Source organism: Balaenoptera borealis (genome assembly GCF_965194805.1).
Source record: "Balaenoptera borealis genome assembly, chromosome: 21".
NCBI classification, from domain to species: Eukaryota; Metazoa; Chordata; class Mammalia; order Artiodactyla; family Balaenopteridae; genus Balaenoptera; species Balaenoptera borealis.
In genome coordinates, this window is record NC_138880.1 from 22,781,235 (window position 1) to 22,807,090 (window position 25,856).

At 42.4% G+C, this 25,856-nt stretch overlaps 2 protein-coding genes across 5 annotated transcripts in view; one reads left to right on the plus strand and one right to left on the minus strand.

The window, feature by feature from the left end:
* The window catches only part of LOC309619762 (uncharacterized protein), a 434,282-nt gene extending 409,479 nt beyond the window's left edge, over window positions 1-24,803 (minus strand). The window contains exons 1-2 of the mRNA XM_082375436.1: window positions 24,604-24,803; window positions 24,160-24,291 (exon numbers count right to left, since the gene is read on the minus strand). Coding sequence (XP_082231562.1) covers window positions 24,160-24,291; window positions 24,604-24,628 — 157 coding nt within the window. The 5' untranslated portion in view covers window positions 24,629-24,803. The remainder of the gene's footprint in view (window positions 1-24,159; window positions 24,292-24,603) is intronic.
* FAT1 (FAT atypical cadherin 1) overlaps window positions 20,422-25,856 on the plus strand; it is a 124,746-nt gene continuing 119,311 nt past the window's right edge. For 2 of the 4 annotated variants that reach the window (XM_082375112.1, XM_082375114.1), the window contains exon 1: window positions 21,108-22,391. The gene's annotated coding sequence lies outside the window, so the exon portion shown is untranslated. Of the gene's footprint in view, window positions 22,392-25,003; window positions 25,138-25,856 lie in introns of those variants that run through there. The other 2 variants (XR_014239171.1, XM_082375113.1) reach the window with 2 other exon arrangements.

The following is a 25,856-nucleotide window of genomic DNA, read 5'->3' on the forward strand; positions in this document are numbered from 1 at the left end:
ATTTATTTTCTGGATTAGTTACCATAGATGTTTTGCAAAATGCTTTTCCACAGGCTTTTTCATGGAAATAGAAGCTAAATATTAATACCCATTAATCTTTTTCTTAGCTCAGAGAAGGAATTTCAATAGAACTACCAGCTATAACATCAAGCAGGTGCTCCTGCATCCTGAGTTCTTCTGCACTGTCTGCTCATCATCGAGATTGTGAACCCTTGAGCATAATCCACTAACCAATGCTGAGACTGCAGCCACGGGGGGTGGGAAAGCAACTGGGAACAGTGGGGGTTGAGATGGGGGGAAGGGCAGTGTTGGGGGGAGGGGTTGTTCCAGCCTCTCTACACTTACCCCTCCTTCATTCCGAGGTCCTCTCTACCTAAATGATTCCCAAAGCTGGCTGATTCATCAGAACCCATGGGAGGTTGTGTGTTTGTTTAAAAAGAACTTGGTCATGTATTTTCATTTTCTAACCTTTTACTATAGATTTTCAAACATACACAAAGGTAGCGATAACAGTATAATGAAAGCCACGTATTCCCACCCAACTTCAACAAGCTGGCAACATTTTGTCCCTGCCTTCTCATCTAATCATCCCCACTTCTTTACCCTCTTCTGGATTTTTAAAAGCAAATCCCAGTCATCATATGGTTTCACCCGTAAATACTTCAGTATATCTAACAGATAAGGACTTTAAAAGAAAAAACATAATCACAATGACATTATCACACTTGACAAAATTTGCAACAAATCTGTAATATCATCTAACACCCAGTTTATGTCCAATTTTACCAGATTTTCTGTAATATGCATTTCAAAGTTGGTTTGTTTGAATCACAATCCAAACAAGATCCTAAAACTGTATTTCGTTGACATGTTTTCCAAGCCCTCTTTAAACATTTACTGTTTTTGTGTCTCACTCTCATTTTTTCTATGCCATTTGCTGAAAAATGGGTTCTTTTGTCTTTTGAGATTTCCTTATTCTGAATTTGGCAGATTGCATCCTCAAGGTATCAATTTCTGTGTTCTTCTGTCTCTCATATTTCACGTGAACTCATAGATCAACCTAAATTAGATTCAGGTTCAATTTTCGAGGCATGAGTACTTCACAGTAGGTATTTAGTGTCTGGTTGCCTGTTCCACTTTTAGTGATAATATTGATCAGTGGGCTCTGGCATCATCAGGCTGCTCCATCCCTTATAAAGTTTTCCCCTTAACTTTTTATCTAATGGTTTTAAGAGCCTCGGATTATCACTGCCTAGAGCCACTATTTTATTAAAGTTTGCAAAAAGCAAATTCTCAAATTCTATCCTTCCTTCTGCATTTTATTTATTTATTTTTAGTTCATTGAGATATAATTGACATACAACACTGTATACCTTTAAAATGTACTACATAATGACTTGACCTACACATACTATGAAATAATCACCACAATCAGTTTAGTTAACATGCATTTCCTCATATAGTTACAAAAAAGATTTTTTTTTCCTTGTGACGAGAACTTTTAGGATCTACTCTCTAAGCAGCTCTTAAATGTACCATATAGCCGTGTTAACTATAGTCGCCGCGCTGGACGTGGCATCCCCGGGCCTTATTTGTCTTATAACTGGAAGTTTGTCCTTTGACCCCTTCACCCAAATTCCCCAGCCTCCACCCCTGCCTCTGGCAGCCACAATTCACTTTCGGACCACCACTATTCATCCATGAATTTTTATTCTATAGAGTCCTTGTGTGGCCATCCATCGCACTCATTATTCTTTTTGCCCCTGAAACTGTCATGGTTTTGAGCAATAGATGCTCTCCAATTGGCACGTGTGTCCTTTTGACACAACCCAAGCTTGGCAGCCGCCTTACTTTCTGGCACAACAAGAGGCCTCAGGTCATGTTCTCTGTTGCCTGTACTGCAGACTTGGTGCAGCGGCCCCAGTTATGTGCCTCCCAGGATTTGCTTGGCTACAGTTTTTGGCTTAGTGCTATTGGAGACCCCGCAAGAAGGCCAGACTGGCACCAAGCACAGCCGCAGAGAGACTTCAGGTAAGAAAGGCTCATTGCGCTTCTTCACCACCTCAGGGTGGAGGCCAGCGGTTGCAGCGCCCTCCCTCGCTGGGCTCACCGCACAGCTGCTCCGTGTCCTCTGAGTCGCCGCTGGCACGACCCCACGGCACCTCATCTCACGCCTCTGACTGCACGTGTCTACCATCCCACCCGGACTTCCTAGGTCACCCCTAGTGCACCTGCTCACCTAGCGAGCCTCCAGGCTGCAGGCCGCACACACAGCTGCCAGAACTCGGCCTTGCTCGCCGGCGTGCTCCACATGCAGGGGCTCTGTTACCCAGGCTGCCTGCCGGGCCTCGCTGAGAGAACCAGCGACCGAGGCCGACCTTGACCAGTGAGAGACGGAAGACGGGAAGGAGCGGGCAGATTCTTTACCCTTCCTTCTCGCCCACGTGGTTCCGAGAGGCAATGGCTCCGTGTAGCCTCTCACAAGGAACCCCTCACGGCCAGGCAACCAGCTGTACTTCCCAGTAGAACGGCAGCAACTGGTGATACACTATCTTATATTTGCTTTTTTCCTTTTCTGCTTCTTTTCCCTTTTATCTTCACTCTTGCTTCCCTGGGTTACAACACACACACACACACACACACACACACACACACACACACACACACCAATAAAAAGTTAGCAGTTAAGTTTTAATCATAAAAATATATTAATACTTTAATAAACATTAATTTTCAAGAACACAGATACTCTTTAAAAGAAAACCTACAAAAGGTCATCACTACAACAATTTCAGTTTGAAAGACACCAGTTTCAAAGTCAGCGTCCTCCCAAGCTTTGCGTTTGCATACCCTACACCTTGAATAGAAGAGCTAAGGATATTTTTAATAGAAGGCTCACACACCCAGGGAACACAAATACTCTTAGCATAGCTACAAGATAACCTTCTATATATGCAAACTTCTAAGTGAAGCTCAACATCCAGGGCTCCGTAGGGTAACGCTATCATTGGGCTGCTCTATTATTTTATAACACTTGTGTAAATCAATTTATATACAATGTTCCTATTTATTGGTTTGCTTTGTTTTTAGCACTTGCTAACTGCTTTATAAGATAGACATAATGGCCAATATCCTGCAGTGAGCAGCAAATTTACAAGAGAAACTCTCAGCTGGTGGGGCTTTGGGGGACTGTGGTCTCAGGAAGATAACAGTAACTGTAGAAAGATTTTAAATAAATGAATGAATGAATAAATAAATAGATTCTCTGCCTCATATTTGGAAAATTCAGATTTACTAGGATGTGAGGCAAGGCCTGGAAAATTGTGCTTTTCAAAAGCTCTCCAGATTATTCCGATGTGCTGTAGAGGTTTTAAAGCAACACTATATTTTTGCCTTCCTCCTGAAGGGAAAGGAAGGAAGTGGGTAAAGTTTTGAAACAATCACACCCACCCCAATTATCCTCTTTTCTTGTCTCCAGTAAACAAAACAAAACAAAAAAAACTGAGAGGAAATTGGGCTTTGTGTGTAACCTCTGAAAGCCTATCCAAGCATTTTTACTGAATTCAAATCAAATCGAATTTTCCAGCCAAGTAAGTGAATCAGCATTCAGGAAAAAGTAAATACCTGGTATGCATGCTTACTGACACTACACGGCTTGATATCTGTGTCCATGTTTAAAATATAAGACTGAACCACAGATATTTTGAGCCACTTATTTCTATTGTTTTGTTCTTTTAACCTGTGAGAATCTCAGAATGCCAGCTTCACTCATTGGCCACACACCTACAGCTGCTGGACCCCATGAATTGCCAAAACCCATTACTAATGGAAGCGCCTTCCTTTAAAAGATATGCTTTACTGTGTTGTGAACTACTCAAGCATAAAGGAAAGTATACAGACTAGTACATCCATGTCCCCATCATCTGGCTTTGTCCAATCTTGACATCTGTTCCTCATTCTATGAAGAAACAAAACTCTACAGATACAGGTTCTTCATTCCTCACCATACTCATTCTTTTCACTCCCCTCTGACAGGTAACCACTCTTCTGAATTTAGAATTTATTATTTCATTCCTATTTTAACAATTTCACTATGTATATGTCCATAAGTAATACAGAAGAGTATTTGGCATTTTCTAAAATTTATGTAAATTGCATTAGACTGCAGGTAGCCTGCTGCAGTGAGTATTTTTACCCTCATCATTGTTTTTAAGATTTATTTATTGACATAGATGGCATTTGTTCACTCAGTTTAACTGCTATATTTTATCCCACTATCTGAAGATTCCACGATTTATTCATTCAATCTTTTTAATGAATATTTAGATCATTTCCAAATATTTAGATCATTTCTGAATATTTAGATCGTTACTATTTAAATAATGTCACAGTGAACCGATATGCATTAGTCAGCATTTGCTGGCATAACAAACAACCCCCAAATCTCAAAGGCTTACAGCACAAAACATTTTTCTCTCAGCGGGACTGTGGTTTGGCTACAGCTCTATTCTAAGACTGGAGCATGAGAGAGCAGAGAGGAAAACAGTGGGGGGTCCGTATTGTCTCTGAGCATTATGCATTTCCTTTCCTGCTCTTCCAGCCAAAGCAAGAGCAGCATCACATCACCTGGGGACTTGTTAGACATGCAGATTCTCAGGCCTCAACCCACATCTACTGAATCCAACACTCTGAGGGTAGGGTCCAGCTCTTAGCAGTTCCGACACCTGATAAAGTTTGAGATCCACCAGCACAGAAGAATAACGGGTTTACAGCAATAAACATCCTAGGATAAGTAAAGGGAGGACACAGGTGCTACTTAGGCTAGGTAATTGGATATTTCTTAAACAATGGGTTTCTTTTACATTATGGAGGTACATTATAAAGTACTGCAAATTGTATAAACTGAGGAACATGAAGAGAAACCACGAGATGCTACACTATTTATTGACATATTTATAAATAATCCTGACTGATGTAATAACTGAATATATTGCTGTTAATTTACAGGAAGATTCTACTTTGATTTATGTTTTTGTTTTATTATCACTGACCTTTGTGTGATCCCATTTTGTGAGGAAGTTCTTTGGATCAGAGTACTACAACATTGGTCTCTAAATAAATACTTCTATGGAGTTCATTTTCTGGCTAATCTGCATCCAAATGGCCCTATCTGAAACACTGATAATGGGGCTAAAGATAGTTTAAAGACCCAAATCTTTGGAAGAAAGCTTATTAGAGTTCGGCTTGAAGAGTTGTATTATACTAGGAGATCGAATTTCCTATATAACAATTTTCTAATATATGCCTTTTAAAGATATAAAGCAGACTTTTAGATTATTGCTCAAATAAATAGAATTTGGATATGTTTTACCTCAGTTAATAGATAAATATATTTTTAAAAAGGGAGAAAGTTGAAACCTATACTTTAGGACTTGCTAAGTTTCAGACTTTGTTAGATTCTTATGCATGTTATTTCAATAACCTATTGGGGAAATATTATTATGTACATTTTTAGATAAGAAAACTCAGGCTCCGAGCTCTTAAGAAATTTGTCCCTCATCAAAAATAGCAGCCTAATCTAGGTCTGTCTGGCTGCAAACCCCATGAGCTTTTCATTGTATCACTTGTATGATTCAGCAAAACAATATTTCCATAAGCTTTCAACACGTGAATACTGGGTTGATGCATTGAAAAAGAAGTCTCTGCACATGCAAAGGGGCAGATCTGCACCTAAAGTAAAGTCAACTGGCAGGTAATTTCATAGAATGCATGAAAACATTCACCACATTTTAAAGTGGGTATTTCAAATTAGCTTTCTACATTAGACTATGTAATCTCATCCAAAGATGAATTAGTGCCGCATGCCAAGATAATGGTCAGAGTGGCACGATTAGCTGGGAAAAAGCTGCTTCATGAACACAGCAAGTATTTGTGGCCGCTGTCCTGGAGGCCATGCCTGCTTTCTTCCTTCTCAAGAAGCGTCAGGATCAGAGTCACTGCGTCCTAGGTATGCAGCCTGTGTGGGGCAGCAAAGTAAAGGTGATACTCAGTGGTCTAAACACTGTGATATTAATAAGACTTTTGCTCCTCTTTGAAACCTTCTCAGAGCTAGATGTGAAGCTGCTTAACCTTTACAGAATCAAAATTTAAAATAAAATGCAATACCAAATAGAAGTTGCCTATATAGTAGAATTCAAAAGCTAACTTTTTATCCATTTCAGAAGAACATTAAACTTAAAAAAGAAAGAATTTAGTGCATCCTGAAGATTTTCAGAAATGGGTTGACTCGAATTGGTAAAGTCTACTGAAAAGTTAGCCCTCTTAACAGAATCACTTACTGTATTTAAAACACGCACTAAAATAAAACCACTATTCATAAATAACTATTCAACTGGAAGTATCTGGACTTAAAGGGAATCCAGAATACATTCCCATTGCTAAACCTGTTCAGAATACGTATACACAGTCTAAAGGCAAATTATATATAATTTTACTTCAACAGGACATCTCAGAACTAGCACATTTCTAGGCAAATGGATGTTTAGCTATCTATCCTATATTTCAGACAAAATTTAGAGGCTTATCTCTTTGTTGCCTCTTTAGAGTGAATATAAACAGACCAGAGATGACCAAGTACAAGTTCAAAAAAGGAAAACCCAAAAAACAGAGGTAAACCAGTTATTTAGGCTTCTGTAGTCAAAGTATTCAACTCATTTCCAGAACCTTTCATTTCATATCCAAGCAAATATGATACCAGGGAGTCAGTGCCAAATGAAGCACATGTAAATGCATTTAATGGCTGACTGTTTAATCAAAATGCACTTTACCTCAGAGAGTCATTAAGAGACTTGATAAAGGAGGCTTTCCAAAAAAAAAAAAAAATCAAGAAATGTTAACAGTGAACAAATAGTAATTTTTATTAAACTAAAGATTAAGCAATGAGTTTTTGATAGGTGCTATGTTCTGTGCAATAAGCATTAAATATTGAAGCCTAAGAAGACCTTAATTCCTGGGAGCTGACCATGTGGTAGTGGTAGCAGTCTTGGAATATAATGCTATAAATAATTTACGAGGTCATGACAAAACGGTAGTTTTTCAAAGGATAATTTTTAGTCCTTATCTGAGATGTAGAGAATTTTAGAGAACCGTTCCTTGAGCTCTAACATTCTCCCAAACACGGTTACGTCATCCACTTGCAACATTGGCTTATCAGGTCTCAACAAAGCACTGAAAGTAGTAGGAGTAGCTGAGATCCTCTCAAGGACCCCCTCAAACAGTAAATCCTGCTGGAAGATAACTAGCATTTCTCTGCCCACTGTCACAGAGTTAGGTTTGGTAACCAATCCACAAAATTAACATAGTAAACCCTATTTCCCCAATAAGCTACCAAGTTCTTTCTTGGACTCAAGCTACTAGACCCTGGTCTACCTTTGCCTTGTTACTGCGACTAGAGTAATTATCACACGCTGAAATTGTTTCTTCTTCTCTTTTTTTTTCTCTCACTACCAAATTTAGAAAGGGTATGGCCTGTAGAGTTAGATGATGATCACAAACAAAAATTTCTTCAATAGGATCACTCAGTTCATTAATTTCCAAAAAAGTAATCTATTTAGGACATTGTTGATATAGCCTTGAGTCACTTAACATAATGGTATAATGATCCCCTGAGACTGGTCCCACATTACATTCATCTAGAGGAAATATTTCCCCCCTACTTTTTAAGCTTCTCTCCTAAATTCTTCCACTCTGCAGTGTGGGAGAATTCCATAAGTCTCAGTCATCTTAACTCAGATTGTGCTATGTCCTAAACAGGATTTCAGAAAATGAGACAAGAACTTGAAATGTGTATTACCTGTCTCTGGTACCATCACCTCTCCCTCAACTCGCATTTGCAGTTAGGGCTGCTAAATAAAAGACATGGATTGGAAGATGCCTAATACCTTTCACTTGCCCCTCTACCCTTCTACACTCTGCTCTGTGCCCCAGAGATGGAGTCGTGGGGATGGCATCAAGGCCTCCCTTGCTCTCTTGTTCCCATGGGGTGCTCAGGTGGAAGATAGAGGGAGGGAGGCTACTGAGGTCAGGACATTTATTCTCCTATTTCCCTCCCTGTGCATTTACCTTGGACTGGCTGTGTTCTTCACTGACATGTCACTGCTTTCTCAAGGTGGCCAAACCTGACTCTTTCTTCCTGGGTTCTAATAACCCCTTCCTTCCTCCCTTCAGGCTGTGTTTTATTACAAAGCTATAGTAGTCGAAACAATATGGCACTACCATAAAAACAGACACATAGGCCAACAGAAGAGAATAGAGAGCCCAGAAATAAACCCAAGCGTATAGGGTCAACTAATTTTCAACAAGAGCACCAGGCATACACAATAGACAAAAGAGAGTCTCTCCAATAAATGGTGCTGTGAAAACTAGATAACCACATACAAAGAAAGAAATTGAACCCTTACCTTACACTATATACAAAAATCAACTCAAAATGGAGTGAAGTCTTAAACATAAGTTCTTACTAAAACAGGTAAAACTCCTAGAAGAAAACACAGGGAAAAGTTCCTTGACATTGATCAGGGCAATGATTTTTTTGGCTATGACACCAAAAGCACAGGCAACAAAAGTGAAAATAAACAAGGACTATATCAAACTAAAAAGCTTCTGTTCATCAAAGGAAATAATCAACAAAATGAAAAGGCAACCTACAGAATGGGAGAAAATATTTGCAAGCCATATATCTGATAAGGGGTTAATACCCAAGGCCTATAAGGAACTCATAAAACTCAATAGCAAAATAATAATAATAATCCGATGAAAAAAATGGACAGAGGACTTGAACAGAGGACTTGAACAGACATTTTTTCCCAAAGAAAACATACAGATGGCCAACAGATGAAAAAATGCTCAGCACCACTAATCATCAGGGAAATGCAAATCAAAACTGCAATGAAATATCACCTCACACTTGTTAGGAGCGCTATTACCAAAAAGACAAAAGATAACAAATGCTGGAGAGGGTGTGGAGAAAAGGGAATCCGTGCGCACTGTTGGTGGGAATGTAAATTGGTACAGTCATTATGAAAAACAGTACGAAGTTTCCTCAAAAAATTAAAAATAGAATGACCATACGATCCAGTCATCCTTCTCCTGGGTATATATTCAAGGGAAATGAAATCAGTACTTTAGCCATGTTCATTACAGCATTATTCACCATAGCCAGGGTATGAAAACAAATTCAGCAGATAAAGAAATTGTGGTACATATAATGGAATATCACTCAGCCTTTAGCAAGAAAGAGATCGTGCCATTTGTAACAAATGGATGAACCTGGAGGACATTATGGTAAGCAAAATAAACCTGGCACAGAAAGTAAAATACTGCATGATCTCACTTGTATGTGGAGTCTAGAAAAGTCAAAATTACGGAAGAAGAGAATAGAATGATGGTTATCAGGAGTGGGGAGGTGGGGGAAATGGGGAGATATTTGTCAAAGGAGATAAAGGTCAAAGTTTCAGTTACGTAGGATGAATGAGTTCTAGAGAACTTATGTACAGCATGGTGTCTACAGTGAATAATACTGTACTGTGTACTAGAAATTTGCTAAGAACCTAGATCCTGGGAGATGCTTGCTCACCAGACACAAAAAAAGATAATTACTCTGTGAAGACATGGAGATGTTAATTAGCTTGATTGTAGTAATCATTTTACTACATATATGTATATCAAAGCATCATGTTATTCACCTTAAGGAGCTAAAATTTTTATTTTGAACATAAAATATGATCTTCAAGATGCTGCATTGTGAGTTCCTTTTGCTAATGGTTCTCATGCTTTAACACATATAGAATCACCTGAAGGGCTTCTTGAAACAGGTTACTCCGCCCACCTCCAGAGCTTTGGACTCAGTAGGCCTTGGGTGGGTGATCTTTGCATTTCTAACAAGTTCCCAGGTAAGGCTGGAGCTGCTGGTCTGAGAAGGCACTTCGAGAATCACTGCTCTATACTGACACCTTTGTTTACAGGGAATATAGGCAAGTAGTGTAGGGTAATAGCTGCCAGGAAACCACGCCTAGGATTGCCAACAGCTGGTTTGAGAGAGATAATTAATAGGCCTGCTTGTATCAGTTAGGGTCCCAACTGGAAACAGATGGCACGCTTCAAATAGGATAATTCCCCACAGCCAAGAAATGAATGTGCAAACCTTATTAGGCCCTGGGGTTTTGCAGTGAAGACCTAAGCATACATGTACAAGATTGAACTCTGCCCACCTTCACACGCACTCATTTAGAACAGCTGACACAAGCTCAGATTGCAAGGTTACATCCACATGCACACTAGCGATGAGGCCCGGGGAGGTATCCTAGTGTACACTCTGAAACTTCGAATTTTTTTTTTCTCTAAGAGCACCTGGCTGCCTTGCCGTGCTCATCCCACTGAGTCATCCTTACTCAAAGCATGACTCTCAGGACTTTAAGTACCTGGGAAAGCTTTGGTGATGCATCAGACTTTCATCCGAGCAGTCTTATCTCCCTTCCTCTCATCGATGGCCCATTTCTCTTCTGCCTGCTATAACAGCTATTCTCACTTCAACATATATGCACAGGGTTATTTTATTTCTTTCTATTTCTGTGTGTGAGGTTATATCCATTCTTGCTACCCTCCATCTCTTCAGACACCTGTCGAAAGGATATTCAACAGACACGTTGACAGCTTGAGGTTATGGATGATCTCTGCGTAGCCCTAATTATTATAGCATTCTTCTTTACTTTTAGTTTTGTTTTGATATTATTTTTAATAGTAATATATTAAAAAAGAACTTTTGTAACATATTTTTAATTAATAAGCACAAATGAATACACTCAACTAGGGACCCATTCCCCATCTCAGGACCAGAATATTCTTGTACCGGCATACATCTCCCTATCCCATCACCAGCCTCCTCTCTCCAAGTAACCACTATCCCTTTTTAAAAAATGAATATGCCACATCTTATGTATATTTCCATAAGTTAACATACTGTTTAGTTTTGCTGGACTTTGAGCAAACTTTCTGCAATTTCTATTTCTTGCTCCATACTATATTTCTAAAAATCACTCAGGGGAATACCCTAGTGGTCCAGTGGTTAGGACTCCACACTTCCACTGCAGGGGGCACAGGTTCCATCCTTGGTAGGGGAACTAAGATCCCACATGCTGCGCTGAGTGGGATCATTCATGTTGTTACATGTAACGATGGTACATTCACTGGCCCTGTGTAAATTTATAGTGTGAAGATGATGCAATTTATTTATTCATTCCCCTCTTGCTGGACATTTGTGTGTTTTCTAGGTTTTGTTTTCAATGAACAAAGTGGGTGTGAATTTTCTTATAGATATCTCCTGGTCTACACGTTTCTGAGTCCCTCTTGGTTGTGTGAAACCTAGTCGTAGAGTTGCTGGATATGTACAGATTCATCTTCACAAGGTAATACCCAATTGTTTTCCTGTTTTCCAAAGTAGTTGCACCAATTTACAGCCTTACCAGTACGGTATGAGTTCTTGTTGAGCCATATCTTCACCACCTCTCATATGATCGGACATCTTAATTTTTGCCAATATGGTTTGTGTATCGGGTATTACATTGGGGTTTTAACTTTTGTTTGTCTAATAACTAATGAAAGTATCTCTTCTTATGTACTGTATCAGTTTCTTAGGGCTGCTGTAACAAATCACCACACGCTGTGTGGCTTGAAACAACAAAAATCTTTTGTCTCACAGTTCTGGAAGCCGGAAGTCCCAACTCAAAGTGTTGGTAGAGCTGTGCTCCTTCTGAAAGCCCTCAGGAAGAATCCTTCTGTGCATCTTCTGATTTCTGGTGGCACAGGCATTCCTTGGCTTGTGGCTGCGTGACTCCAATCTCTACCTTTGCCTTCATAGAGCCTTTTAGCTCTGAGGGTCTCTCACCTGAATGACTCTCACAAGTATGCTTGTCGTTGGATTTAGGGCCTACCTGAATAATCCAGGATGATCTTATTTCGAGATTCTTAATTTAATTACATCTGCAAAGACCTTTTTTTCCAAAAACGTCAAATTCACAGGTTTTAAAGATTAGGACATGGACATCTAAGGATTAGGACATGGGGTGGGGTACAATTTAACCCAGTACAAAAATAATCACCATTCACACTTCCTCTGCCTGAAACGCAGGTTCATAGGTTTCTTTTTTTCCATTTTTCTATTGAAAGGTTCCTATTTTTCTACTGAGTCTTTTTCTTATTGATTTGTAGAACTTCTTTACATTAAAGATACTCATTTTTTGTCAATTATATTTGTTACGTAAGTATTCTCCCAGTCTGTGGTTTACATTTTTACTTTTCAACATGGTGTCTAAGCAGAGGTTCTTAATTTTTATGTAATTAAATGTCAATCTTTTCTTTCATGGCTAGAACATTTTGTCTTACGTAGTAAACCCTCCCACAGCCCCAGATAAATTATTTTATTATATTTTCTTCTAAATATTTTAACCACTGGGGGACTTCCCTGGCAGCCCAGTGGTTAAGACTCCGAGCTCCCACTCCAGGGGGCACGGGTTCGATCCCTGGTCGGGGAACTAAGCTCCCATATGCCACGTGGCAAGGCCAAAAATAACCAAAAAACAAAAAAACCATGGGCCTTACAGCCTTACATCTTTCATTCATCAAGAGAAACTTTTTGTGTCTAGTATGAGATAAGGATCCACTTTTACTTTTTTCCATGACTGGGGGATAGCCAGCTCTCCTTCATCCTGTTTTGATTGATGTCTGGAGCCGCAAGAGTTATCTTACAATAACGTGACTGCAAGCTTGTGGATGAAAGACATAACCTGACATGACATAGGAACTTATGATATTGCCAACATTTAAGTGACAATCAGGTATATTGCAGAGCACAATTCAACGGACATCATTTAGAAAGAATAAGAAAATCCAGTTCAACATTCCTACTTTAACAGGGTAATATACAGGACATCCTACAAACCTTAATTGATACAATTTTGTATACACTGAAGTATATCTTTAGTCAGGTTTAACTGTCATTGCAAGTAATTAATAGTAGTTGCTTTGCACTTGGGGTTACATATTTACCAAATGACATCACAGAGTAAAGTGGTGTCAAGAAACACCCAGGTTATTAACTCTCTCTCACCCGCCAGGTGGATGAATCAGCAGTGCCCTGTGTAGTCTGGGTAACTGCGGGCACAGTTGGTTCATTGCATGCCCCTTCAATTAATCATGCAAATTAGCCAACTGTGTGGGACAGTCAATTGAATCTGTAATTTCATGTCTAATAAATTTCACACATACACACAAAAGTAAATCTCCCTGAGGTCTCAGAAAACCCAGTTTCACAAAATGTATTGCCCTTTTTTTACATAAGGAAGGAAATAATTGCTTAATTTAACTCAATCCATAATCTCCAGATCACATAAAGAACACAAGTCTTCCTTTAGAAAAGTCATAATTGGAGAAGAAAACATGATCCTGATATTTATGTACTGTGCTCTTTTTGACTCTGTTTTGGAATAGTCATTTGTGGGTTTAGAAACCTCCACACCCGTTCTGTCCAAAATGGTACCATTAGCCACCTATGACTATGTACATTTAAATGAATTAAAATAAAATAAAACAAAACATTCCGTTCCTCATTTTGCACTATCCACATGCCAAGCACTCAACAGCACCACACAGGAGAGTGCGGAGAGAACACTTCCATCTTCACATGAAGTTCTTCTGGATAGTGCTTTTCTAGACCCTTTCTTCCACTCTACTCATTTGGTTCTAAATGTCATACTTTAAGGTTTACCAAGTGTTTTCTGATCCATGCTTTTACTGAGTCCTCACTACATTATTGGTAGAAAGGCATTATTCAAAGGGTCTTTATCTACTGTTGAGTAACAATTCCCCCCAAAACTTAGCAGCTTAAAATAACATTAATTATCTCGCAGAGTTTCTGAGGGTGGGGTGTCTAGGAGCAGCTTATCTGGTCGATCTGGCTCAGGGTCCCTCAGGCGGCTGCAATGAGATGCGTGCTGGGGCTGCCGTCGGCTGAAGGCTTGTGGAGGCCTCACTCAGGTGGCTGTTGGGAGAAGCCTTCAGTTCCTTCTTCATGTGGGCTTTTGACTTGCCCCAGAGCAAGTAATGAGAAAGAGAGAGACAGAGACAGAGAGAGAGTGGGAGGGAGGAAGGGAGATCACTGTCTTTTATAACCTAAGCTCAGAGGTGACATACCACCACATCTGGCTCATCCTACTGTTAAACTGACACTGGTTGGTTTAAGCTGTGGGAGGAGATAACACAAAGGTGTGAATGTCAGGAGTTGGCCATCATGGGGCCCATCTTAGAATTCAGCTAATCACACTGCTATTTAAAAAGCTCAGTAACTCGTCAAGCTCACACAGCCAGTAAACATTAGAGAATATTAGAGGTAGAAAGCTCATCTAAACCCTCTGACTTTTAACTCTTTTCTTCCACAGTACTCTGCCTTCACCCATCTGTGTGTTACCTCAACCTCCTTGAACAGTTCGGCTTTTTTATAAACCAACGACACAGACTAACAACGACGAACAACGTTAACCTGCAAATATTACAGCTGAGACTCAGTGGGTCTCAGATGCTTGATTAATAACACTTGCTCCTCTTCTTTTCTTTGCTTTCTTAGGAAAAAAACAAACAATTACAGAAGAGTAGAAAGAACAGAAGGAGCCTGCTACTGACAAGCACTCTTTCCTTGACCAAATTCTAGACAGGCTCCTTGAAGCCCCTTGACCTTGATCTTGGTGTCCATCCTTACCGGGCCTCATCGCCCAATTGTAGCAAGAATCCTGTTCAGTTGGTTTCACCAGGATTCCCCACCCTGGATATCTGACAAATTTCCTTTTCTCTCAGCATCCCCCAGGTAATATCTGATCACCCTGCCTGCCTTCAGCAAGAATCCTGTCAGGTCGGTTTAGCCAGATTCCCCTTTTGCCCCTGATGTTCTCCTCTTTGTAATTTTCTATCCATTGACGCGCACCTTGCTTCTTGTATAAATCCCCACTTTTCCTTGCTGCATTCGAAGTTGTCTCTCTTTCCTGCTGCAAAAATGCCACCTCTGTAGACCCTACACCTATCACAATGGTCCTGATTAAAGTCTGCCTTAGCGTTTAACAAGTGTCATGAATAATTTTTTTCAACGCTACTCCAGAATAAACATCAAGTGCAGGGGAAGGAATAAGAGGAAGATTCCTTCGTTCTTTGTCTCTCCTACACCTAACCACACAGAACAGACTTTTTACAAATTGTGGCTCAGGAAAGCGCCAGAGGCAAACTATCTTCCTTCCTAAACATACAAAACAACAAAGCTGACGTATACAGCACCTTATCTTCAACCATAGCACATCCGGTTTTGTTTTGTTTTTTTACAGATCCATCCTCATTTTTTTTTTAACATCTTTTTTGGAGTATAACTGCTTTACAATGGTGTGTTAGTTTCTGCTTTATAACAAAGTGAATCAGCTATACATATACATATATCCCCATATCCCCTCCCTCTTATGCCTCCCTCCCATCATCCTTATCCCACCCCTCTAGGTGGTCACAAATCACCCAGCTGATCTCCCTGTGCTATGCAGCTTCTTCCCACTAGCTATCGGTTTTACATTTGGTAGTGTATATATGTCAGTTACTCTCTCACTTCGTCCAAGCTTACCCTTCCCCCTCCCCTTGTCCTCAAATCTATTCTCTACGTCTGCGTCTTTATTCCTGTCCTGCCCCTAGGTTCTTCAGAACCATTTCCTTTTCTTTTTTTAGGTTCCATATATATGTGTTAGCATACGGTATTTGTTTTTCTCTTTCTGACTTACTTCACTCTGTATGACAGTCTCTAGGTCCATCCATCTCACTACAAATAACTCAATTTCGTTTCTTTTTATGGCTAGTAATATTCCATTGTGTATATGTACCACATCTTCTTTATCCATTCATCTGTCGATGGACACTTAGGTTGCTTCCATGTCCTGGCTATTGTAAATAGAGCTGCAATGAACATTGCAGTACATGACTCTTATTGAATTACGGTTTTCTCAGGGTATATGCCCAGTAGTGGGATTGCTGGGTCGTATGGTAGTTCTATTTTTAGTTTTTTAAGGAACCTCTATATTGTTCTCCATAGTGGCTGTATCAATTTATGTTCCTACCAACAGTGCAAGAGGGTTCCCTTTTCTCCACACCCTCTCCAGCATTTATTGTTTGTAGATTTTTTGACGATGGCCATTCTGACTGGTGTGAGGTGATACCTCATTGTAGTTTTGATTTGCATTTCTCTAATGATTAGTGATGTTGAGTATCCTTTCAAGTGTTTGTTGGCAATCTGTATACCTTCTTTGGAGAAATGTCTGTTTAGGTCTTCTGCCCATTTTTGCATTGGGTTGTTTGTTTTTTTGATATTGAGCTGCATGAGCTGCTTGTAAATTTTGGAGATGAATCCTTTGTCAATTGCTTCATTTGCAAATATTTTCTCCCATTCTGAGGGTTGTCTTTTCATCTTGTTTATGGTTTCCTTTGCTGTGCAAAAGCTTTTAAGTTTCATTAGGTTTCATTTGTTTATTTTTGTTTTTATTTCCATTTCTCTAAGAGATGGGTCAAAAAGGATCTTGCTGTGATTTACGTCATAGAGTGTTCTGCCTATGTTTTCCTCTAAGAGTTTTATAGTGTCTGGCCTTACATTTAGGTCTTTAATCCATTTTGAGTTTATTTTTGTGTAACCATAGCACATCTTAATTTAAAAAATTTTTAATAATTCTATTTCAAATAAAGGGCAAAGTGTAGAAAAAGTGGGCCATGGTGAATATAAACTGATTTCACTTTTTGGCTTGGCATTCAATACTGGCAATCAGAGGTACAAATAGATTCAAATTCCAAATGTCATGGATTTACTGACAGTGGGCATTCCAGCTGACTGCTTTATCCTTAGATAATTATTTGAAATCAAAATTTGTTTAACCTTCACCATAGATTCTAAGAAATTACTTCTGGGAGTTCCTTAACAAAGATATTGGAAAATATCTAGAAATATTTTTGGACACTTGAGAGGAAAGAACAGTAGGAATGAAGAAGTATCTTTTAGTTGAACAAATAAAATTTCAAATTTTTATTTTTGTCTTAATTATGGTAGAGAAATGGGCAGTTTGCAAGACTGTATCGTTTTGCATCTAAAAACTTCTTTTTCAACGTTAAAGGAAAACTCCAAGAGTCCTTCTATTTTGTCAGTAGAGTCAGTCTCAATTCCTATTGACCAATAAGTTGAGGAGGTACATCCATTTATCTTTTCTTTCAAATAATTCCTTGTACATTTAAAGAAGGATGACCTAGCTGTGGGAGATGATGTCAGGTACAAATAAGCCAAATCCTGACACGACCCAGCTTAAGTAAGATGAAAACTTATGCCGTCCCATAAAAAGAAGTGTTGAGTTGGGATGGCCTTCAGAGATAGTTGATTCAACCTCACTGAGAACCCTCATCTGCCTTCCCAGGTTAGGCCTCATCCTCTGCAAGTAAGATGGTGGTAGCAGTCCCAGGCATGACATCCTGACCTGACAGTGTCCATAGGGAGACATAATGTCTCTTGTGGATCTTCCTTAGGAGGAGGAAATTTTTTTCCAGAGGCCTCCAGTAAACATCCTCTAATAGCTCATTGGCTACAATTGGCCCACATGTTCATGACAAAGGGTACAGAACTACCATGATGGGCTTAAATAGATCATCTGTTAGAGAAAGGAGGCTGGGGGACTATCACAATTCTTGTTTCCCGAATGGGGTCCTCTTAGACTCTATATCAGATTAGTTTTTATGACCAAAAAAATTCTACCAGGAAAAGGGATAGTATCTTAACAGTAAAAAAAAAGTATAGATAGAGGGACTTTCCCATCTTGTCATATGGAAAAGTATAAATTAAAGAGAGAAAGGAGAATTGGAGAGATAAAGCAACCCTAGTGGTTCTAGACCAGGAAAAGGAAACAGAGTATAAATTGAAATGCTGATCATGAAATCCTATGAGATAGTCCTTGTCAGAATACAGTGAGAATCATTGGTGTGTATTTTTCTGCTGTTCAGACTAAACAAGTTAAAATTCAGACAATGATTTCAAATTGAAAAGAAATGTGTTTCAGAGTATGCATATCTACCTAGGAAAATAGGTAAGCCAAACAAATAATGAATGTATTACATATCTATTATGAGACACAATCAGTGGTGTTCTCCCTCTGTGATTAAAGGACCCACTTTTAAACAATTTTTTATCCGTATTTGGTGCAGCTGCTAGAAAGGAGCATCTTTCTCCAGCCATCATTTGATAGTTTTTGATACTCTACTCCTCTTAGGTTGCTTCTTAAACCACAACACTGCTGACAAAGGCCTTGGTTCATAAAGGGTGCAAATGAGGTGTAGGGTATAAGGAGCTGGTGTATTATATTGACAAGCGTGTTGGCTATGAAGACAGTCAGCCTTGAGTTTCAGTCCAAAATGTGACCCAGCATGAGTTATCTAATCTACCTCAACCTCACTGTTTCATCTAGAACATGGAGGTAGGGTATAATTGTTAATACCCTATAGAATTTAGTAAGAAATCCATGAGATGATGCATATAAAGAAGTTGGAACAGAGCCTAGGTTATAATTGGCATTATATCTATGTTATTTATTACTGTTGGTTCTACAAAGCCTCACAACTGAGAGGGAGTGGTAGGGTGAGAAATAGTGAGTAAATTTGAGGAGAATAATGATACTGTATTTGTTATCTTCATTCTTTACTATATCTCTCACAACAGGTGAGGCAGTTTGTTTCCTTGTTTGTTTGAGATCACTTTAGAAATGCACCTTTATAAAGGAAAGTGAGACTCCCAAAATTCAGTAATAACCAAGTACATTAGATTTTATGTGGCAAAGACTCAAACCAGATTTATTGACCTTGAGTCTAATGTTCTTTTTACTGCCTTTATTGAGAAAGTATTTCAACAGTTTCTGCATGATCCATCGCTTACTGTTCAGAAAGGTAGACGTGGAATCCTTCAATCCCCGAGCTAGGAAAGCATCACAAGCATGATACTTATCCAGCAGAATCTGTTTCCAAACCACATGGGGATGTTGATCTTATATTTGTAGGGACAGAAGGTCCAAACCAGCCTTTTCCACTATGTATGTATGCCAGAAATGAAGGTAAACTTTATTTTTTATTTATTTATTTTTTTAGTAGTTAGCCATTCTGCATAATGCCTCCAAATATTTTCCCGATTGGCACTGGCATCTGGAATTTCACCATTAGAATACAATTTTATGATTAAGGTTTAGCTTTAAGAAAGCCCTTGTTACAATGCACTTGGAAGGGACCAGGGAAATGAACATATTCATACCCATAGTTAACCACTACTGATTCTTACCAGATTGACTAGTTGTCTGTTCTAATGGCTCCCTTGGTGAGTACAAGCAATCGCAAAGGAGAGCTGTATTTAAATGCAAAGGATAAAATAATTCCAAAGTATGGAGAAGTGGAGACAGCTGAACAGTGCCTCATCTTCAGGAAGTGTAGGGGAAAAGGGGGTGTAGGAGATGAGAAAGCAGTTAAAAGGAACAGAGAGGGTGGGATGACAGAAGTCAGTCAGCCTACTTAGAATTATTTAGTCCTAGGACTATTCTTTAAAATGTCATAGAATTCTCTTCTGCTTTAAATTGAGTGATTCCCCCTGGTTTTCGTACTCAGCAATGATTGAAAGCAACGAAAAGGCCATGTTAAGCCATGTTAATATTTCTTAATCACCAAACACACCTAACTCATTAAATTTTGAGTCCTTTATAGTTTCACTTAGCATATTGTTGTTGGTACTTGATAAATATTTGTGAAATGAGTGAATCCTTCTGTGATTCTGTTTTTTGGTGTTTTTTTTTAACTTTGGAATTGACTCAGTGTTGGATGTATGGCAATTGTAATGTAATGCTTGATGTAGCCTTCCAGAAACAACAGCAACGTCTGTAACAGCATTGTCCGACAGAACTCTGTCATGATAAAAACGTTCTTTCATTGGCCCTGAACAATATAGCAGCCACTAGTCACAAGTGGATACTGAGTACTTCAAATGTAGCTAGTGAGACCAAGGAACCGGCTTTTAATTTACTTAGCCACTTGTGGCTAGCGGCTACCTATGGTATTGGACGGTGCAGGTCTAGAGGTTTTATTAAAAGTATTCTGCCCCTTTCACTTTGTTTTTTTAAGAAGTAGCTATTTCTATTAATACCATCAATTATTATATATAAGTTCCTCTCATTTGTATTTTTTTCTTTTTCTATTGGAAATAATTTGATTTACCTATGATAACGCTAAAGATGAGTATAGCAAACCAAACTGACTTGCACGGCAGCATCTGGGGGAACTTATGTGTATTATTTATAAAAAACTTACAATATGCAGTCAATTTCTAATTTCAACTATTGACATAAAAGGAGTGAGCCTGTGTAGATGAAATAGTGAAGCATGAGAGGTCTGTCCTCTGCACTAACAGGCTGGCCTTTCAAGTCAGTCTGTCCTTTTATTTCCTCCTCCCTCCTCAGGAATCTGGCACCTTCTGGGTGCCCTCCTCTCCTTTCCATAACAAAATTTTTTGGGATAACCTCCTTGTAACTCTTCCTAATTGTATAGATGAGAAAACAGACACTGCAAAGAACCAGGGAGGGTAAGACAACGACTATTGATGAACTCCTATGTGCTTACTAGACACTGTATATTATGCTGGGGAAAAGTGGTGCCTGCTTGAGCATTGCCTCCCTGGCAAATAAATATTTTTGAATGGAAATACACACACATTTTTACAAGGTGAAACAGACGAGGAAACTGAAATTTAGAGAAGTTGTATGACTTCCTTAAGGCTAAGCACATCCAATGCTCCAACACAATCTTCTTTTCTCTTAACTCTTTAACTCCTTGCCATGTTTCCTGTGTCCTAGGGGTTTTGCTCTTTGCCTTTCAAAGATAACAGCCAGCTAAACTGACCGCTAGATTTACATCAAAGGCTGCAAAGGTATTAACAGAACCCGCTCCCAGCCCCCTGCCCTTTTCCAGGGAATTTTAATGCTAACTTTCTGAGGACAGTGTCAACTCACAGAAATGGCTCCCTGGGAATTTCACGCTACTGAGATTTTATTTTGGTATTTTAGCGGCGTTAAAAAAAAAAAAAATTCCAGAGCAGATTTTTTTCCTGGAGTCTGGTCGCTTACGTAGAAAGGACGTATTCACTGACAAATTCAACTTCAACAGCGTTTGCATTTGTCTTAGTCTATAGTACGAGTAGACGATTGATTTGTGTACTGGCCCCCATCACTATGGATGACTTGTAAGAAACATTAGAAATTGGCTCCTCCTCCACCTCTCCCTCCACCCCTTGGATCCTTGTACGCTTCAGAGTACGGTCTAAAAACGTAGCCGTTTTTGGAGAGGATTTGAACATTAAAATACGGCTCCGTGATTTTCAACAGAAAGACCGCAAACAGCGCTAGAGCACGAGAAGTATTTAAACTAGATCACATTCTAAAGTTGGAGGGCTACAAAGTACAAGTCGTCCAGGCTAGTCCGCAGAGACTGTTCGTGCTTCCGCCCTGCAACAACCCGGCAGGCGACACGTCGCGACGAATTTCAGCTGCAGAAGAGGAAGAGCATCACCTGCAGTTCGAGGCGTGGGAAACGCGGCCGGAGGGGGCTTGCGAGAAAGCCAGCCGGAGAGGTGCGCGCCGCGGGGCCGCCCCGACGCCGAGTGCGAGGAACGCCCGCGCTCGGCGGAGCCCGGGAGACGCGGCGGGGTGGAGAGGGCCAGACGCTTCACTGTCGGGACCGCAGCGGCCGCAGAGACCGCTGCGGCAGGAGAGCCGGCCGAGCTTCCGAGCTCGCGGCCGCTACTGTCTAGGAGGCGGACCCCGCGGGAGAATCCCATCCAGGCGGCGGGGTGGGGGCTAGGCGGGGCGCTGACGTCACCTCCCCTCCCCCACCTCCTCCAGGCGGGAGGGAGTGGGGAAAGAGGCAGTGATCCGCCGCAGCTCCCGGCCGCAACTCCTAAACTCGGCGGCTCGCTGCCCGGGCAAGTCCTGACAAACTTGGTTTCTCTTCGGCCCCCTCTCTAGCCCTCGCGCACTCTCATTTCGCCTCCTTTTGCTGCTCAAGTTTCCCCCAGGACGGAAGCCTCCGGAGATGCGGCCACCTGGGCGGCGCAGGAGGATCACACTCTCGTTGGCGACATGCTGAAGATCGGAGGGAAGCAAAGTTGGTACTTCATACACGGCTTGTAACAAATATCCAAATCGCGTGGCGATTACGGAGCTGCCGGGACTTTAAAGCAGAGCACCGAGGACTCGGCTGGACGGGTGAGTTCTTTCTTGAGTGCAAGTCTTTCCGTATTTAAGTTTAAACGTTAATGAAATTGCGTGGGGTGTTTGACTAGTACAGGGAAGCGTGTGCATCCTACCGGCTTTCCGCTCGGCGAGCTGCACACCCGCCCTGGCTGTGCTTGACTCGGGAATGAAAGATCAGTACGCATAGGTTTTGGAATTCATAAAATACTTACAAAGCACTGTTCAAAAGAACTTGAAAAGCTACGCTGTTTGTGCATTATTTCGAATGTAACTTATTATAGAAATGGTGCCCAGGGAGGGCGCATTGGGTGCCGCGTGATCTGCAGTGGCGCAGCGCCCTCTAGTCCGGACACCCGGCAAAGCGCGCGCTCCCTGCGGGGTTCCGCACGGACCGCGGACTTGGACCTGCCGGGCGCTCTTGGGACGTGGACGTGAGGTCCGTCGCCGTCACCCTAGCCTTCACTTACCACCCACTCCGGCCCATTCTATATCTAATATACAAATACCAGCTTGGGTGGACTTGCAGAGGCAGTGCTGGCGGAAAGGTTTTTTTGTTTTCGGGAACCCATCCCCCTCATTTTCTAGAGCCTTTGGGTAGTGGGTTAGCGAGGATCGACTATTGAGAGGACAAACGTGGAGCTTGTACTACATTTCTTGTTCATGTGAAGGTAATTAGCTGGTAGCAAAAAGGCACCTCTGTTTCGTTCCGTTGGGGCTAAAGGATCAGTAAAAACGTGGCAGCACCGGACTCTGAAATCTCCATCTCTGGCTCTCGGCTGTTCCTCTGGCGACGAAGTGCAACTTCTTTCAGGCAATTAGGTTTTCAGTGGACCTGGCAAACCGGGATTCCCAAACAGATGTTTTAGTCCAAGTAAGCGTTATTAGTTATTAGTGAATGGTAATTTTCTCCAGGAATTCTTTTGTGTCATTTAAAAAATCTTGTGATTTTACGTTATGGGATGGTGTCTTTCTACCTTTTACTGTTCTTCTCCTCCCCCGCCCCCCGCATCCCGCCCCAACAAACTGTTGGCGTTCGTGTGTGATTGTGTTTTGTTTAGAGTTAGAATTCGGCAAGGGGCACAAACGAGTTGAGCTTGGAGACCAGGTAACCTACTTTTCGAGGTGTTCCATGTATGAAACTGACCTGTAACTCCAGGAGCGCTTTGCCGTGGCGAAGTGTTTGAAGGATGATGTTTGCTGGCTGTGTGAATTTGTGTGTATTCTAAATAACGCGCAAGGAATACACCACATACTCTTAGTGCTACGAATCAGCACACTCATTCTGCAGGCATTATTTTTCCTTCCCAGCCATGACCTTCTAGACACATTTCCCCCCCCCAATCACCTTCTTTGAGATGGCGTAAGAGGAGACTGCATTAACTTTGAAATAAGAAAATTCTCTCTTTAACCCTAGACTCCTTCACCCCCATTTGCCTCGTAGATACTCCAGCAGCCCCCTCCACCGGTTCCAGGGAAATCATCTCTCTTTGTCCTCACAGCGTTAACGTATTCGAGCTGCACAAACTTTCCGAGGTCAAGTCCGCCCTCTTCTCCGGGCTGTTTCCCAACGCCCGGGAGCACTCCGGGCTGCGCTGAGCCGGCGCCTGGAGCCCTGCCCGCGCTGAGGACCGGCTCACAGCCCCGCGATGCCCGGACTGCGAGCTCGGGTGTGGGGGGAGTTCCCCGAGTGGGCTGTCTGGACGCCCGGGGTTTCCCCTTCTCCCTGCGGAACTTGTAGTTTCACGTTAGACTGCGTTCACAGCCTGCGGGGTGTACTTACCGCGTGGGAAAGCGCTCGAGACGGCACCGCTGCCTTTTGTCCCGCAGACCTGGGAGTCCGGGGTGTCCGCTGGCGGAGGCGGGAGTTGGGGTTCGTAACCACGGCTGGGGAGGTTCCGGGGTGTAACCAGCTCTGCGCAAAGAGGTCGCGAAGGAAGCGTTTTCACTTTCTCGGGATTTTAGTGTAGATTGAAAAAGGAAGTAGGTTCCGATCTAACTGCATTCCTTTTGAGACCTTTTGGAAGATTTTATTCCACCAAGCAATTGCAGACCTACAGCCAAGGCATTCAAATTCAGATTTAGGAATTCCCTGAAGGTTCTCGTGAATCTAAAGGGGGAGGCGTGGGAAGCTTTTTCTTTAGTCCTTAGCTCTTTTTCTTTTTTTTTTTTTTTAGCTAAGTTAATGTTACCCCTTTCCTAGCAGGGAGCATTCCCTGTTAATTACCTGCACAAATCTGTGTGCTGGCCATAACTAACCTCGGCACTAGAGTGGGCCCCAATCTGTTCCTCGCGGTGTCGCTAGGTCATCCTGGGCACTCGCTGGTCTCCTGGAAAGGAGTTGGCTGCTGTAGCTGCTGGGAGATCCCTGACCCTTGGCGGGGCGTCATAGCCCGGACCCCGCGGACTGGGAGTCCGGCTGCCAGGGAAAGTCGGGTCGAGTTTCTGCGCGGGAGAAAAGAGCGCCGGCGCGAGCGGGCGTGGCTGCGAGCGGAGGGATATATCCCGCGCCTGGTGCGTGAGGCGCCGGGTGCGTGAGACGCCGGGGCTGCCCTGGCCGGGTTTGGAGTGGGGCTCGCGGGCGGCGGGGCGCTGCCTCCGAAGGCGGCGCGAGGAAAGCGAGGGCGGGCCGCAGATACCATGCGGCCGTGCGGAGCCAGTGAGGCCCCGGGCCGACCCGGACCCCGCTCGGGGGCGCGCTGAGGCGGCGAGGTGCGCGCCCCCGAGAGCGCCGCCGCCGCCGCTTCGGGCTAACTTTGCTGTAAGTTTGAAGGAAACCAGTTGGGGCTTGAGGGCGGTGGGCGAGGGGCGCAGTGGCGCGGTCGGTGCCACTGCGCGGCCGGGCCGAAGCCGTATGTGCCCGCGGGACGAGCAACTTGCTGCTGCCGGGTGGCGGGCTTCCGGCTCGTTGGGAGCTTGCCCCTCACTGTCCAGCCCAGGACTGAGCGCCCCCCGGCGCTCTGGGGACTGGATGGAAAGAAAGAGACCCGCCGGACGGTGGTGGTACCGAGGCGCCTGCCCACTTGGAAAGTTCAGGGCAGGCCCTGGATTCGGGTGGGTGGGGGGAGGCGGATGGGCGGGAGCGGATAAGGCGCGACGTGACCCGAATGGTAATTACCGACCCGAGTGCTGCTGCGAGCGGGCGGCGGCCCCGGCTGCACCGGCTCTGGCCCCGGAGCCATTGCTGGAAATCAAAGCGGCAGCCGCGGCGCTGGGTTCCCGGCGGCCTCGGGGCGAGAACTTCCGCCTCGCCCGGAGCTCGGAAACTTCACACGCGCGTTCCACTTTCTTCTCTCCGGTAACACGCGTGCCTGTTAAAGACTTATCTGATCTCGCTCCGCGGCTAATTTCTTGCGATTTGTGAGATATTCACAGCGTAGGTGTGATGAAAGGAGAGGCCAACTGCTAAGGGATGGGATCTTTGAAATGGAGTCACCGAGTTCTTTTAGATGTTTTGTGCCCTGAAGGAGTGCTGCCCTG